Genomic DNA, 16,611 nt, shown 5'->3' on the forward strand with positions numbered 1-16,611 from the left:
TGAATCTTTTTAAAGAACCTCTGTTGTGTTATATGAAGGACATAGAGTAATTGGAAACCACCTAGCCAACCTTTGCTAGTGGTCTGGAGGAGACTGGAATTAAAATAGATCAGAATGAATTGTGTCAATGATGTGTCAACAGATGTGGTAAGATTCTCATACAGTTGCAGAAATTTTATTCCTCAGAGGAGCACAGAGGTCACTAGACCATCTCTCTTACTTACAAATGAAAAATTGAGGCCCAGAAACGTGAAGTCATTTGACCAAGTTCACATAACTAAGTAGCAACAGAATCAAGCCTAGCCCTCATGTACCTGGTTTTTACTCAGGAAAAGCCAGGTTTCCCTTACCATGATTTGAAAATGGTTTGCTACCTTAAGTCAGATTGCACTCAGTCTGAAACCCTGCTTTCTCTTTATTACTTAACAAAGTATCTCTGTATGAAAAATGCAGAGGTAAAATCTAGCCCCTTTTTAGATTTATGGTATGTGAATTGGCAGCTTCGTCCTATGTTACCTTTCCTAGGAACAATATTTACTCTACCCAATCAATTTTCTATGGTGATATTTGGAATACAAACCTCATTTCTTTTATCACATTTGTATGTCTTTTCCATAATTAAGACCAGTTCAGTTCAGTTCAGTCTCTCAGTCGTGTCCAACTCTTTGCGACCCCATGAATTGTAGCACGCCAGGCCTCCCTGTCCAGCACCAACTACCAGAGTTCACCCAAACTCTTGTCCATTGAGTAGGTGATGCCATCCAGCCATCTCATCCTCTGTCGTCCCCTTCTCCTCCTGCCCCCAATCCCTCCCAGCATCAGGGTCTTTTCCAATGAGTCAACTCTTTGCATGAGGTGGCCAAAGTATTGGAGTTTCAGCTTTAGCATCAGTCCTTCCAAAGAACACCCAGGACTGATCTCCTTTAGAATGAACTGGTTGGATCTCCTTGCAGTCCAAGGGACTCTCAAGAGTCTAGTTGTGATTATAATTAACTTAGTCCCCCCTGCCCAAAATAGAAAATAAATCATTATTTTGATTAAGAGTGTGTTGGGTTTTTTTTTCATGTTTTGGAACCAATTTTAGTCTTAAGTGGATATTTCTTTGGAAGTACATGAAAGATTTTCATGGTTAAACTTGGAACAACAAAATTTGATGCCATATTTATTCCAAGGAAGCCAAACTTAAATGTGAGCTTAACTAAGAATTTAAGGCCTTTACAATAAGACATTCAAAGGCAATCAACTTATCTTTTGTTTTATCCTCCCTTCTCTGTGACAATATTATAAAAGCTCACATCATTAAGTAAAATAAAATTTAAAATTCATGTGCAAGCCAACATCTATTAATTTTAAATGTTAGCAGGGAAAAACACCAAGGAGATGAAAATATGAGGATTGGATCTGAGGATAATTTTGGAACGTTGCTAGTGGGAAAAAAAAATTCAAATGAGAGCATGTTGACAAATAAGAGAGGTCCTAGATTACCAATGTATTGTGTTTTAAAGGTTTGTTCATACGTTTTGTTTTTGAGAGTTCAGGTTCAGCACTGAGCCCAGTGTCATGTTTTGAGTAGTTCCTCATGCTGTCAGATAGCTCCAGACAGCTTGGTTCTACAAAGAGAAGATGAGGCTCCAGAGAGACCCTGAACGCTAGCTGATAGGGAAACAATTTGTATGGTATTCTTCATTTTTACAGAACATCCTCAAGTCCTGGAGATGTTGTCAGAGATGACAGATGCTTGCATCGTTAAGGAAGTGTCATGAACCTAATTCATCATATTTGACCTTACAGATATGTACACCTATTCTGATACACTCACTGTTTGCAAACACTGATAGTCTAACTGTTATTACTGTTTAATTCATCATATTTAGTTCTATTGCAAATAGATTATAAACATTAGAATTTTCTTTCAGAAACAGGAGCACTGAATAACACATTTGGTTACAAAATCAAAGTTTTTAGTGTGTGTGTTAGTCGCTCAGTCATGTCCAATGCTTTGTGACCCCATGGACTGTAGCCCTCCAGGCTCCTCTGTCCATGGAGTTCTCCAGGCAAGAATACTGGAGTGAGTAGTCACTCCGTTTTCCAGGGGATCAGGAATGGAACCCATGTCTCTTAAATCTCCTGCATTGGCTGGCGGGTTCTTTACTGTCTGAGCCACCAGGGAAACTCAAGTTTATAGTAGCCCTAGGTAATATATCAAGAATATAGGAGTCCAGAATAATAAATCTAATTCAGATTAGAACCCATCCACAAGAAGAAAGAAAAGCAAAATGAGTAAAATAGAGAAAGAGCAAGTAATGTTATACTTTAGTACTAAAATATGTGACTAGAACTATAATCTACTACAGTCTATTTGGTACTGGACAAACCAGTTCTAGAGCCACAGTTGGCTGCTAAAGAAAACATAATTTAAAAAAAGAAAAAACTACCAACATTTTTTAAAGTTAGGAAACACAGAGGTAGGAAGAAGCAACTAAAAGTTCTGAGATTAGTCAGCCTTATATTGAGAAAGCTTAAATAAAATTTAATGTCTCTAAGTATATGGACAATCTTTATTCAAAAATGATGACTAGACAGTTTACATTTTTCTAAGAACGAGTAAAGTGGGCTTAAAATGTAGAAGGGATGTTTTAGAATGTGAAATAATTTGCTAAAGATTAGGGCTGTCTCTTGTGAGGGAATAGTGAGAGTTTATGGAGTACAGTTTTTTAAGTATTGTTAAACAACATAATTTTATTTGAGTGGTTTATGATTTCTAGCTAAAATAACCCAGTTTTGTTCATCCAAAGCGGTTTATAAGTGTAGCTGGAGACAGAGGGTGTAAATAAGCCGGTCTCTTCACTTTCTCCTGCTGTGGCATACATAAGATGCTGTCACGTGCTGATACGTTGTGATGGGCGTGTCCAGGGGGTCATTCCCACCGAAGCTGCTGTCTTATGTCCTGTCCCCTTCTCATGCACTCAGAGTGAATGACAGTGACCTTACAGATATGTCTACCTATTCTGACACACTGACTGCAAACTGATAAAGTGAAAGTGAAGTCCCTCAGTTGTGTCTGACTCTTTGCAACCCCAGGGACTGTGGCCCACCAGGCTCCTCCGTCCATGGGATTCTCCCGGCAAGAATACTGGAGTGTGTTGCCAATTCCTTCTCCAGGAGATCTTCCCGATCCAGGGATTGAAGCCGGGTCTCCCGCATTGTAGGCAGACGCTTTACCCTCTGAGCCACCAGGAAAGTCCTGGTGGGCTGATAGTTTGACTGTTTTTTAATTTTTCTAATTACATTCAGAAGAGCTGACAGTAGATCATAGCATGATATATGAAGACCTCTGTCCTAGACAGGGCTTCCCTGGTAGTTCAGATGGTAACGAATCTGCCTTCTGTGCAAGATACCTGGGTTTGATCCCTGAGTCAGGAAGATCCCCTGGAGAAGGGAATGGCTACACACTCCAGTATTCTTGCCTGGAGACTTCCATGGACAGAGGAGCCTGGTGGGCTACAGTCCATGTGGTGGCAAAGAGTTGGACACGACTGAGCAGCTAACACTTTCATCAGGATAACAGCGGTTTTCCTTATGTAATTATTTCTTCACCAGGGATGAGTTCAACCTGAAATTGACCCTCCTCAGTAATCAGTGGCAGGGGGTGATCCGCCGGGCCCAGCAGAGGCGGGGCATCATCGACAGCCAGATCCACCAGTGGCAGCGCTACCGGGAGATGGCAGAAAAGCTCCGTAAATGGCTGGTGGAGGTGTCCTGTCTGCCCGTGAGTGGTCTGGGGAGTGCCCGGATACCACTGCAGCAAGCAAGGGCGCTCTTTGATCAAGTGCAGGTAAGGTACAAAGCAGGCAATTTCTAAACCTCTTCCGTGTGTTCACTGCATGCTTTACCGTAACCCCCGTTCTTCAGGATTCTAGAGTGACACTGGAATGGCAACAAACACTGTTCTCAAATGTCCGCAGAAATATACAAAATGATCCATTACAGAGTCCGTATTTAACAGTGAAAGTCCCAGCTTCTTCAAAGACTTCACCCCCAAAGCCCTCTCGGCAGCTCAGTGAGTCCCATTGTGGATGGGAATGCAGTGGCAAGGACAGGAAAACCTGGCAGTGATAATACATACTTTACTCATGAGCCGTTTAAACATGAACCTTAAATATTCCAGAAAAGGTGAAAGGGTCAGCCCTGGGTGGGCTGTTTGTCCATTCCCCTTACTTTCACCACCTGGGAGTTTGGGACTCCAGCCTCTTAAATAGAGACCTCCTCCTCCTCTCATCGGTCCCTCCCAGGATATTTTGTGGACTTCTCTTTTCTTAAAGGTCATTCTCTGGGACCTCCCTGGTGGTCCAGTGGCTAAGACTCCGTGCTCCTAATGCTGAGGATCAGGGTTCGGTTCCTGGTCAGGGAACTAGATCCCACATGCTGCAACTAAGACCTGGCTCGGCCAAATAAAGACATATTAAAAAAAAAAAAAAAAAAAAAGGTCATTCTCTGCTTCCTGTTTCCTCCTCGATTCTCTGAGAAACCCCATCTCTGCACATGGCTTCCGCGACTCCCTACCAGCAGAGAAGGGTCACTTTGGATCTTCTGGTCACATTCACCTCCTGAGCCTCCAACTCATGCATGCAGCCACCTTTTAGCTTTATCTGCATCACAGACATAAGATACTTGGTGGGTTCCAATAGCATCTATGATCCCTGAACGAACCACTCTCCATCAATCCATTCCATGTGTCCAAACCAAGAGAATGTCATCACTGGTCTATATCCATCAGCAACCCTAGAGTCCTTCTAGAGCTCTACTCTTCTTTTTTCTCACGCTTCTTGCAGCTTATATCTCTCAAGTCTTCATCCCCACTGCCACTGCCTTAGATGAGGTGGTCATGATTTCTTCCCTAGATAGGCAAGCACTCCCTAACCTAGCTCTGTTATTGTTGTTTAAGTCTCTAAATCATGCTGACTCATTCTCTTGCAACTCCATGTACTGTGGGTCACTAGGCTTCTCTGTCCATAGAATTCTCTAGGCAAGAATACTGGAGTGAATTGCCGTTTCCTTCTCCAGGGGATCTTCCTGACCCAGGGATCGAACCTGCATCTCCTGCATTGGCAGGCACTTTCTTCACCACTGAACCACCAGAGAAACCCTAACATGTCTTAGGGTATCCGATATATGACCTTCTTCCACTCCATTTTCCACCTGATGGCTTAATACTCTTCCATGAATCTCAGTCACTTTTACTATAAACATCAATCTCCTCTTCAAGGTCTGGTCTTGCCTTATCTTACACCACTCACTTATAGACATCCTACATTCTAGCCACTGGCAACTGAGTCTAGTGTCCTGAACTCATAATTTATCCTGTCGCGCGAGTTTGCCCATCCTCATTTCTCTATGCGGAAGGTGTTCTCTCCTTGACTCCTGGCCTCATCACACCAGATCCTTCTTCATCTGGTTGTATCCCCGTGTCTTTTAAGACTCATGAAGCTTTTGCCTCTTGAAGAAGCCTCAGTGTGCCCTCCGGGTGGGTCAGACGTTGCTCTGTGTCTCTTTGCATCAGCCTCATAGAGAAGTCTTCCTGTTGCATCATGACTGTTTAAAAGCTGGCAACAGAAACTAAGCCCTGTTTGTGGAATTCTCATTTATTTATATGTTCCTTCACTCGGGCCCATATGGGCCCACTCATAGGGTCAGTAAAGCTTTGAGGGGAAAAGGGCATGTTATGGATGCAGAAATTTAGGATTATTTAAAAACACTTTTAACGGGGATATGGTGAAGAGAAGAATGAGAAAGTCAGAAATCTCCGGTTCCTTTCAGTTCAAAGAAAAAGTGTTCCTGCGGCAGCAAGGCAGCTACATCCTCACTGTGGAGGCTGGCAAGCAGCTTCTGCTTTCAGCTGACAGCGGGGCTGAGGCCACCCTGCAGGCCGAACTCGCTGAGATCCAAGAGAAATGGAAGTCAGCAAGTGTGTGTCTGGAGGAGCAGAAGAAAAAACTGGCCGGCTTGCTGCAGGTAAGTTCAGCTCTTCCCTCCTATGGGCCTCATGAGGTTTAAAACGCCCTCGTAACAGTTGTGCTGCTTCCCCAATGTGGTTATCCTGTGAATCAAATAATGCTGATCATTACATCAGACCTTGCAGTATTTTGATCCCCTGTGTCTCGTTTAAGACTTTGTCCTGTCTTGCCTCAACGGGAAAAGTTTCCCAATCTTCAGCAGTTTGTCTTTCAGGAAAATCCCCCAACAAAGTAGTTTTAAATCTAATAAGACCGTCCAAGTGATGAACTCTTGATTCATGGTCAGTGCTAAGCCAGAAGCCATGAGATGACTTTATAAATCCAGACAAGAATGCAAAGAGCAGATTCCACTCCCTAATCTAAGAGTCTAAACTGGTTTTCGAGATTGATATCTCTTCTTTTATAGCAAGGGAAAACTATCCAAGAAGACACTCTTGATTTGATCTTAGCTTATCCAAGCAGGTTGCTGTAAGATAAAATCTCAAGGAGGTATATTAAGCCTGTAGTTGGATACAAACAGCATGCTGATCATACAGAAAGTTTAGGGAAATATAGATTTATCAGACCTCCCACAATGTGCTTTTCTCCCTCACTTTCCAATTCTTTGCATAAGACACAATTAAATCAGCAGTTGAAGGAAGGTATGGGGCTCTAAACTCAGATAAACCTAAGTTAAAACCATAAGAAACGAGGTAACCTGGCGAACTCAACCTATCAAAGCCTCAGTTTCCTAATCTGTAGAGTGGATATGATCACATCTCTTTCATAAGACCTTGTGAAGATTTAATGAAATAATGAAAGTGAATTTTGTATCAAAATACTTGGTACATACTGAGTACTCAACAAATGATGGTAATTATTGTCAATATTATTAACATCTTGAAACTGAACATGACAAATACTAAAGTTTTATATACATTGATAATCACCAGCACTTTAATGAGATCATTAATTAAATCTGGCCTGTTTTTGGATCAAAGGTAATAATAATAAAGTTAATGAAACACATTTTGCTTTTTTTTCTCTGAATACTTAATGTTTGCACACTCATTTTTTTCTATTGAATTTTATTGAATAATATATTACCTTCTGTGCAGGAAGCAATGAATCAAAAATGCCACCCAACATATGTTAGAGAATCATTATTTGCACACAGCGCAATTCATCAGTAATACAATATGCCTAATTCTTTTTTCTTCTTTTTTGGCTTTCAGTAAAGGATTAAAAACATTGTAAATCATTCTGTAGAGAGCATGTTAATCATATATTTTTTCTTTATTTGTGATTGACTTTTGGACACATTTCTAAGACTTACTAAGATGAGATGGCTGAGTCATTTCATTTGCTTTCCTTGTCTGTTGTTTGTTGGCATATAAAATATCTGCTTTGATAAATGTTTGCAGACCATAACATTTAGTTATTTCCTTATAATTCATTTAGTAAAATTCTTGGTTATAGCTTTAGCATCTAATCCATCTTTGGGAAGGGGAATCCCTATTCTCTTGTTAAAGTTGTATTTTTTATTTTTGGATCATACAGTAGATCCTATTTGCCTAAGAAAGAATTTATGGAGCTAAATTCTTATGTTTATACAGTCTCATGTTATTGTATCTTTTCACCACAGCCATGATGCTTACCTATTTTCACTTTTAATTGAATGCTGAGTAAATACGCCAGAAATACAGTCATCATATTTCTATGCCCTGTGTGTTGACCACCTTCACTATTACCTCTTAATTCCATTATGAAGAATAAAAGCTGACCTTTTCTCTTTTTAGATCAGTGAACATTTCTTGCCCACATGTTGAGATTTCAGTATGTGAGATGATTTAATTGAGAATGTTGTTCAGCTTAAGCAGAAAGAGAGTCTGTTATCTGCCCTAACCGTGCTTAGTGTTGATGAACTAAGCATAGCCTGGGAACACCAAGATATTTTAATAAAGGGGAATTGGAACAATTCTGTCCAAAACAGACAGCTGGGACTTTTGGGTTTTGTTTTTGTTCTTTCTGGTGAATGAGAAGAAGGAATGTGGTTATATACTCTAGGAAGTTCCCTGAGGGAATTTTTTTAAAAAATGAAAAGTTTGGGCCAAGCTATCAGTTCATTTAGAAACCAAAAGACATTATGAGCAAGGAGGTAAGGTGGCCATTATGTCTCAAAGAAGACAGTTGAAATAGCAACTGTGTGTTGTTATGGTGAAAATAAGGCATCATGAGAAAAGATAGAAAGAACTCAGACAGGAAAAGACTGGTGATGAAAGATAGTCCAAAGAATAATGTGAAGAGAAAAGTAGCAGAATTTGGCACTAGACTGATGACTAAAAACAACTCAAGTTGTCTCTGGAACTCAGTAATTTAAGTTGTGGGAGGGGGAAGGGAGGCCAGGAGTGTAGAGTATCACACAAACTGAAGGAGATTTGTTGAGTTGAATTTAATTGGCACAGAGACCCCGGATGTGGGCAATTTACTGCAGCCTACCAGGCTCCTCCGTCCATGGGATTTTCCAGGCAAGAGTACTGGAGTGGGGTGCCATTGCCTTCTCCGATTTGTACATAGGGTGCTGTAAAGAATCAGGTCTTCATCATGGTTGCTCTCTCTCTCTCTCTTTTTTTTTCTTTTACTCTTTTTTTAATTACCCAAGAAGTCATGTGTCTAAAAAAAAATTCAGGTAAGAACTGAAGTACAGAGAGTAAAAAAAATTAAATTACCCCTACATGACACTATCACTCAAATCCAATTCCTAGTATCTTTCCTAGAGGTAACCTTTGTTACCGATGGTGTGTAATATTCTGAAACACAACCACAGCATGTATGCTTTCTTTTGTCAGCACCTAGGAGAAGGCAATGGCACCCCACTCCAGTACTCTTGCCTGGAAAATCCCATGGACGGAGGAGCCTGGTAGGCTGCAGTCCATGGGGTCACTAAGAGTCGGACACGACTGAGTGACTTCACTTTCACTTTTCACTTTCATGCATTGGAGAAGGAAATGGCAACCCGCTCCAGTGTTCTTGCCTGGAGAATCCCAGGGACGGGGCAGCCTGGTGGGCTGCCGTCTATGGGGTCACACACAGTCGGACACGACTGACACGACGTAGCAGCAGCAGCAGCAGAGATCGACCACATTCCTTACAATCATGTTCTTACCTCTTTTTTTTAAAATTAGTTAATTAATTTGGTTTCTCTGAGTCTTAGTTGCTAGATCTCCAATCTTTGTTGCAGCATGCGGCTCTGTCGCTGTGGCATGCAGGATCTAGTTCCTGACCAGGAATCAAACCTGGGCCCCTTGCACTGGGAGCATAGTCTTATCCCCTAGACTACCAGGGAAGTCCCAGTACTCTACCTCTCCACCTGTTGCATCCTCCTTCAGAGTACTGATCCGTACTGACATATAAAATGTACGTTTAAAAAGTTTCAGTTCTCTCTCTGCCCCTACAGTGTTTGCTTTAGTTCATGCTGTTCATGTGTTGAACTGAATCAGAGCCAGGTTTACACTACCTTTACATTTCACATCACTTCTCGTACCTAATATGTTTTTTCACCCTGAAAGAGATTCCATGTCCTCCTTTCTACCCCTTATAGTGTGTTGAGATAATAAAGACATGAGTGCAGTTATGGGTGGGCTTAGAGGCAAAGTAGTGTGTTTATACTCTTACCTCTGTAGACTGATTTGGATGCAGAAAACATTTCTGAAAACTCATTATATTCTGGGCATTGTCCTCGACATCTTGACACCTATTGTTTCCTTGCATTCTCTCGCAATTTTTGAGAGTTTGTATTATTTCAGTTTTCATAAGGAACACTGCGGAGAAGGCAATGGCACCCCACTCCAGTACTCTTGCCTGGAAAATCCCATGGACGGAGGAGCCTGGTAGGCTGCAGTCCATCGGGTCGCTAAGAGTCAGACACGACTGAGCAACCTCACTTTCACTTTTCACTTTCATGCATTGGAGAAGGAAATGGCAACCCACTCCAGTGTTCTTGCCTGTAGAATGCCAGGGACGGTGAAGCCTGATGGGCTGCTGTCTATGGGGTCGCACAGAGTCGGACACAACTGAAGCGACTTAGCAGCAAGGAACACTGAGACATAGCCCTCACCTGCTTGAAGTCACGCAGATAATGAGAAAAGTTTAGAGCTCAGCTCTTCTGCTATTGATTCGATGGCTATGGATGTGGATCCCTTTGCAGTACTCATCAGTGTAACTTTAATCCATTGTCTGGGAGTTGAGAAGAGAGTTTTTCTTGTTTTCTAACTTCCTATTCCTTAAAATTTCTTTCTCTGCCCATTCTAGGACTGGGAAAAATGTGAGACTGGAATAGCTGATTCTCTGGAGAAACTACGAACTTTCAAAAAGAGGCTTTCCCAGCCTCTCCCAGATCATCACGAAGAGCTCCACACGGAGCAGATGTGCTGCAAGGTAAGCCACTGGACTAAGCTTTTAACTGTCACCTACCTGTGCTTTGGGGCTTCCCTGGTGGCTCAGATGTTAAAGCATCTGCCTGCAATGCAGGAGACCAGCGTTGGATCCCTGAGTTGGGAAGATGCCATGGAGAAGCAAATGGCTACCCACTCCAGTATTCTTGCCTTGAGAAGTCCACGGACAGATCCTGGCAGGCTAGGATCCATGGGGTCACAAAGAGATATACACAACTGAGTGACTAACACTTCCACTTTCTTGTGCTTCTAGTGTGATGCCTTTGAAAGCATAATTCAGTTGAGCTCCTGAAACTGTCTACATGTAGGTGCAAGTTTCTGGTATCTTGCATTAGGGCAGGCAACTCTGGTGAAACTTGCTTATTGATTTACTGCAGTTGATGAAATTATAGACTGGTGTATGGATTGCCATGAGTGAGTCAATGAAAATGTAAAACACAACATTAAAAGACATTTAAAACCTAGATTAAGAGCAATAAAGACAATCCTTCTAAACCGTCCACACTGGACAGTCATTCAGCAAAAAAGTCTAGTTCACATATAGAAGAGTGAGGCTCGGCAGCATGGAAATTCTGTAGACCATGGTCCTTGGAGAAACACAACCTGCCCTCTAGGCTCTTTTCTGTAAGAAAAACAGGAACTATCAGTAGCTGATTTCACTTACTGCGTTGAGACACACAGTCCTTTGTATCTTCAGGGCCCTCTCAATTTAGAGATTGTGAGCAACACCTCAAATGGCACTTGGAGGCCAATCAGTAGCTAATACAGGCTGCCCCCTGCACGGGGCACTCAGTGAGACCAACATGATTTAGTGTCTGCAGGATTTGTTCCATTCACTCCTGTGTAGCCAAGTCAGGTGCCAAGACAGCAGTTCTCCGCTGAGCAATATGCAGATCAAAATAAAGTTATCTTTAAAGATGCTTTTTCCCTCCAGTAAAACATGTCCTCATGTTCTCCAAGTCATTTGTAAATTACTATACTGGAATGACTTTGTTTAAAACTTCACACAGATATAAATGATTTAGATTTTGATCAGAAGTTCTCTGTTTCACTTTGTCCAAGAAGTCAGAAGCCTTTAAGAAAGATTAATTAAAAAAAAAAAAAGATTTATTTATTTATTTGGCTGCACCAGATCTTAGTTGCAGCACACAGGATCTCTATTTGAGGCATGTAGAATCTAGTTCCCTGACCAGGGATTGAACCCAGTTCCCCTGCATTGGGAGCTCAGAGTCTTAGCCACTGGACCACCAGGGAAGTCCCAAGAAAGGTTAATTTTTAAAGAAGTCCAGAAATCATTAACAGAGTAGCTATAAGAATTTTTCTTCAGTATTAAAATGTGAAGATGATCTTTGAAACTGAAAAGAGGCGGGTTTAGGAAAAACAAAGGTAGTGTACTTTACGTAACAGATGATAAGGGAGTGAAATATTATCTAGAGATGTAAAGTCAGTACTATGCAAAGATTAAAAAATATTTAAGTCTTTGACTGTAAATCTATGACAAATGATTAAAGAAAATTTTCAACAGGCAGGAATGGGCATTTAGTGGGCCCCTGTGTGCCCATGGCTGACCAGTGTTATCTCAGTTGGCATGAACGCAAAGCTCCTGAGGACAGTCTGTTATTTCCCTTCTACAGATGTGGAAAATGAAGCAGCTAGAAGTTTAATAACTTTTCAAAGTTGGTAATTATCAGAGTTTCCTGAATCCAAAGGCTTTATTTTTATCACACAAACATCTAAAATGTAGTGCGTGAGTCTGTAGCAGCTGGTCCCTGGTGGTGGTGTTTCTTTTTTAAACGCATACACCAAATCTGATATTTGGGTTTGGGGTAGAGTTGGAAATTGGTATAAAAAAGAAGAAAATCTTTACATTGATATGGGAGTTTAATATGACTACAGATATAAACAGAAAGGCTGCAAAAATAATACTCCCGGATGGTTTGGTCTTTCAGCCAAACACTGTTACCATGGGACCTTGGGTCCCAAAATACACAACAGTTACAAACACGCCCTGCTATTAAGTTTGGAGATTAGAAGGATGCATTTCAGTCCAGCTTTCTGCTACTCTTTCCCCCAAACCACCTTAGCAGCAAAACAAAGCAATTACCTAGAAAATTCTGGCTAAAACCTAGTTTGCTTAAATTGCCTGAGAAGTTAGCCTCAGACTACCGTTAATTGTCTTTTCCTTTGGAAACTTGTCTCCTGTTTGATGAGACAAAAGAGAAGGTAAAAGCCGTGTGAAATATTCTACTCACGAACAAAATTAGCTGGAATCTAAAAACATCAACAGCTGGCAAAAAGCAAGAGCTATACAAATTGTAAAACTAGTCATCTGCTCAAAGCATTGCAAAAACTGTTGAAAAAACATTCAAATATTGTTATATGGATTTTTTTTCCTGAAATTATTCCGCAGAAGGACAAAATACATATTTTACCAGTAACTGAACAATCTCTCTTCTTCTGCGGTAAACATATTCAGTTCATTATTTTAAATCAAGTAATACCAGCAACACATCTTTTTAGCTACAGTGTATCAATAAGTCTGTAGCAATTGATAGTGTTTGAAGATGAGAGTTAAATCTAGTAGTTTGGATTTTTAAAAAGTATTTCACAAACATGATCGGTCACTAGAGACAAAGGTAAAGGATTTTATAAAACTGATTTTAAAAGCAAGATCAATACGGTGATGAAACTTAAACTAGGAAAGACAATCAGAGGTGGTCAGTGAAGTGGAAAATAGATCTCCATTTCCAGTTAGGAAAGATTCTGCAAGCAACCTGGTACTGTATCAGAAGAACCTGGCAAATTATCAGATTATGTAGGAAGCAAATAAAGTGTTGGGTTGGTCAAAAAGTTCATTCAGGTTTTACCATCAGATCTGATACCAGTTTGGGTGTTCAAATAGAATGGAATGGAAAGGTAATGACATCAAGTGCCAGTGACAAGTCACTTTCATTGTGTCCAACTCTTTGCGACCCTGTGGACTCTAGCCTGCCAGACTCCTCTGTCCATGGCATTCTCCAGGCAAGAATACAGGGTTGACATGCCCTCCTCCAGGGGATCTTTCTGACCCAGGGATCAAACCCGAGCCTCATGACTGCTGCATTCCCGGGTGCCACCTGGAAGCCCAGAGACATCAAGAGGGGAGTTCAAATACGCTTGAGAAATTGGTGATGATAGATGCCCGTGGGTATTCAAGTTTTGTGCTTTCCTTAAAAAAAAATCTAGGAATTGGAAAACGCAGTTGGGAGCTGGACAGATGACTTGGCACAGCTGACACTGCTGAAGAAGGCTCTCTGTGCTTACATCAGCGCAGATGACATCTCCATCCTTAACGAACGCATGGAGCTTCTGCAGAGGCAGTGGGAAGAACTATGCCACCAGGTGAGACAGACTCTAGACACTCAGCATCCGCTCGAAAAGGCTGAGAACTAGATTATTTGAAATGTCTGTGGCTGTGTCCACATTTGGACCCATCCCATTTGGATAGAGGAAAACTCTGGGCTTATTATGACAATGCTTCAAATTTAGACAATTATTTCTTAACACTCTATTTTAAATGTATCCAAACTGGATTCTCTTGCTCTTTCTTTTATTGGCTGTCAAAATATTTTTAAAAGGAAGTACAGTTATGTGGTACAGAGATGTGGTTTTGCTAGGTTGATATTGGTGGTCCCTTTCATACTTAAAATAGGTAAAAAAGCATGGTTTTATTTGCAGTTTTAGCTGATGCTGTGAGTGGTTTGTATGTGTATGCATGCTCAGTCACTTCAGTCGTTTCCAACTCTTTGCAACCCCATGGATTGTGGTCCACCAGCCTCCTCTGTCCATGGGATTTTCCTGGCAAGAATACTGGAGTGGGTTTCCATGCCCTTCTCCAGGCAATATTCCTGACCCAGAGATCAAACCCATATCTCCTGCATACAGGAAGGTTCTTTACTGCTGAGCAACTGGGGAAGCTCGGTTTTGTACATTTAACATTTCTTATTGCTCTTGATTTATGATAGTTGTTTCCTCACAATTCATGGGTATATGACATTTTTAGCCATACTTGACTCATTTAATAAGTGCATTCAAAGGGCATGCGGGGTAAGTCACTTCAGTTGTGTCCAACTCTTTGCAACCCTATGGACTGTAGTTCACCAGGCTCCTCTGTCCATGGAGTTCTCCAGGCAAGAACACTGGAGTGGGCTGCCATGCCCTCCTCCAGGGGATCTTCCTGACCCAGGGATCGAACCTGCATGTTCTACATCATCTGCACTGGGAAGCAGGTTCTTTCCCACTAGTGCCCCTGGGAAGCCCACATTCTATGTGCACAATACCTTAAAAGATATCCCAGAATGGGTTTTGATTTGGAAATGAAAGAGAAAGATTGCTGGAGTGACAAGGAGTGGAGATCATACATTTCAGGGAGCGGGAACCATGTCTGTAGGGTTCCCTACTGTACCTTCATTGCCTTGCCTGGCACGAAATAGGTTACGATGCATATTTGTTAAACGAATCAGTCACATTAATTATTGTGAATTTCCCAAGCTATAGTAGATGTCCCTACTGTGTAGTTTACCATTGAGCTGAGACTAAAATCGGTTAAAAAGAACATATACAGTGAAGAGGAAAACCAGGTATAAGTAAAACAATATACAAAATGTAAGCAAACTAAGGACTGTGTGGATTGCAAAGAATGAAGGAAGTGCTTATTGCACTGGATAAATCTTGAACTGAGCGCTGAGATCAGAGTGGAAAAGACGGCTTGGTATAGGGGGAAAAGTGGATGTGTTAGACAAGGTTGGGGCCTGAAAAAGGTACAGGAATAGAGCAGAGAGAGAACCTGGCTGGAGAAAAGTAGCTGTGGGAAGGATGAAATGGAGAAAAATTCTGGAGTACACTTAGCAAGTGCGCACGCGCACATGTGTGTGTATGTGTGTGTGTTTTTGAAAGAAAGAATTGTAAGAGATGATTTTCGTTAAGCACGTCAATGATTTGCATTCAAAATTCATTTAATCACGTTTCCCAGGGTTGTACATTCTCAGTGAACCCAGTGAGGAACTTAAATGGTGTGTGTTGATATTCGTCACACTTTATTCTTTTCTGAGTCTTCAATCCAGAATCTATATCATTTAGTAAATTTTTTTAATTTTTTTTAATGTAAAGATTTTGTCATAGCATATATAAATAAAAGTCATTGGGTGGATATAGTCATTTGAGAATGATCATAGCAGTGTTATGTTACCCTTGTGAGCTTTATTCATCCGTTTTTCTTAAAACTGAGGCAAGTCTAGCACTGCTTGCTGACTCAGTACTTTCTAATAGATCATGTGAAATGAATTAGACTAGATCCGTTTCTCTAACTAATTGAGGTCTGTGAAGCTTTCAGAGCCATAACACTTTAAATACTGGCTCCCATCACTTTCCCAAACCTACCATGAGATCCTCTACCCCAAGATCTTGCTCAGGCCATTCTTCTTGCCTAAACTTCCTGCCTAGACTATTCATTCCTTCGTTTTTGATTTTCTAATCTATCCCCTTCTCTTGAATTCCAACACTCCTATGCTGCCACTGTTTGAGATGCTCAGACCGCTGTATTTTCCTGTTTCTCTGAACTCCCGACTACTTTTTGGTCTATGCCATCGTGTGATAGTACACTATTCCTTTGTTGCTCCCTTCTTCTCATTTTCTTTTTATGTTTGCGACTTGATTTGAAGACTCTGAGGCTCTTGAGGACAAACCTTTTCTTTGCATCTCCGGTACCTAGAACAGCTGAGTGTTCATTTATACTGTTGGTTATCAAGATAGGATTTTAGGACATTTATTTTATTTCTTACGTTCCTCTAAATGTAAAATAATGACAAGGTTTCTGAATATTTTGGAGGGTGAGAAGATTATGAGTATGTAATACTTTTTGGCTTAGGAAGACTAGTACTATGTATGAAAACCATCGTGTATAGAGGATGCTCACTTCCAGTTACAAGCTGAACAAGTTCCAGGAATTTAACATCCAGCACGGGACTATAGTCAACAGACCAGATTATATACTTCAAAGTTGCTAACAGAGTATATCTTAAGTGTTCTCAGTTCAGTTCAGTTCAGTCGCTCAGTCGTGTCTGACTCTTTGCAACCCCATGAACTGCAGCATGCCAGGCCTCCCTGTCCATCACTAACTCCTGGAG

The 16,611-nt window shown here is 41.1% G+C and overlaps 1 protein-coding gene across 1 annotated transcript in view; it reads left to right on the plus strand.

Moving 5' to 3' along the window:
• Positions 1 to 3,668: 3,668 nt before the first annotated feature.
• LOC128071343 (nesprin-1-like) overlaps positions 3,669 to 16,611 on the plus strand; it is a 94,691-nt gene continuing 81,748 nt past the window's right edge. Inside the window, exons 1-4 of the mRNA XM_052664219.1 lie at positions 3,669 to 3,835; positions 5,818 to 6,012; positions 10,305 to 10,430; positions 13,673 to 13,828. Of these exons, the coding sequence (XP_052520179.1) occupies positions 3,722 to 3,835; positions 5,818 to 6,012; positions 10,305 to 10,430; positions 13,673 to 13,828 (591 nt within the window). The 5' untranslated portion in view covers positions 3,669 to 3,721. The remainder of the gene's footprint in view (positions 3,836 to 5,817; positions 6,013 to 10,304; positions 10,431 to 13,672; positions 13,829 to 16,611) is intronic.

Source organism: Budorcas taxicolor, unplaced genomic scaffold, assembly GCF_023091745.1.
Source record: "Budorcas taxicolor isolate Tak-1 unplaced genomic scaffold, Takin1.1 scaffold364, whole genome shotgun sequence".
NCBI lineage: Eukaryota > Metazoa > Chordata > Mammalia > Artiodactyla > Bovidae > Budorcas > Budorcas taxicolor.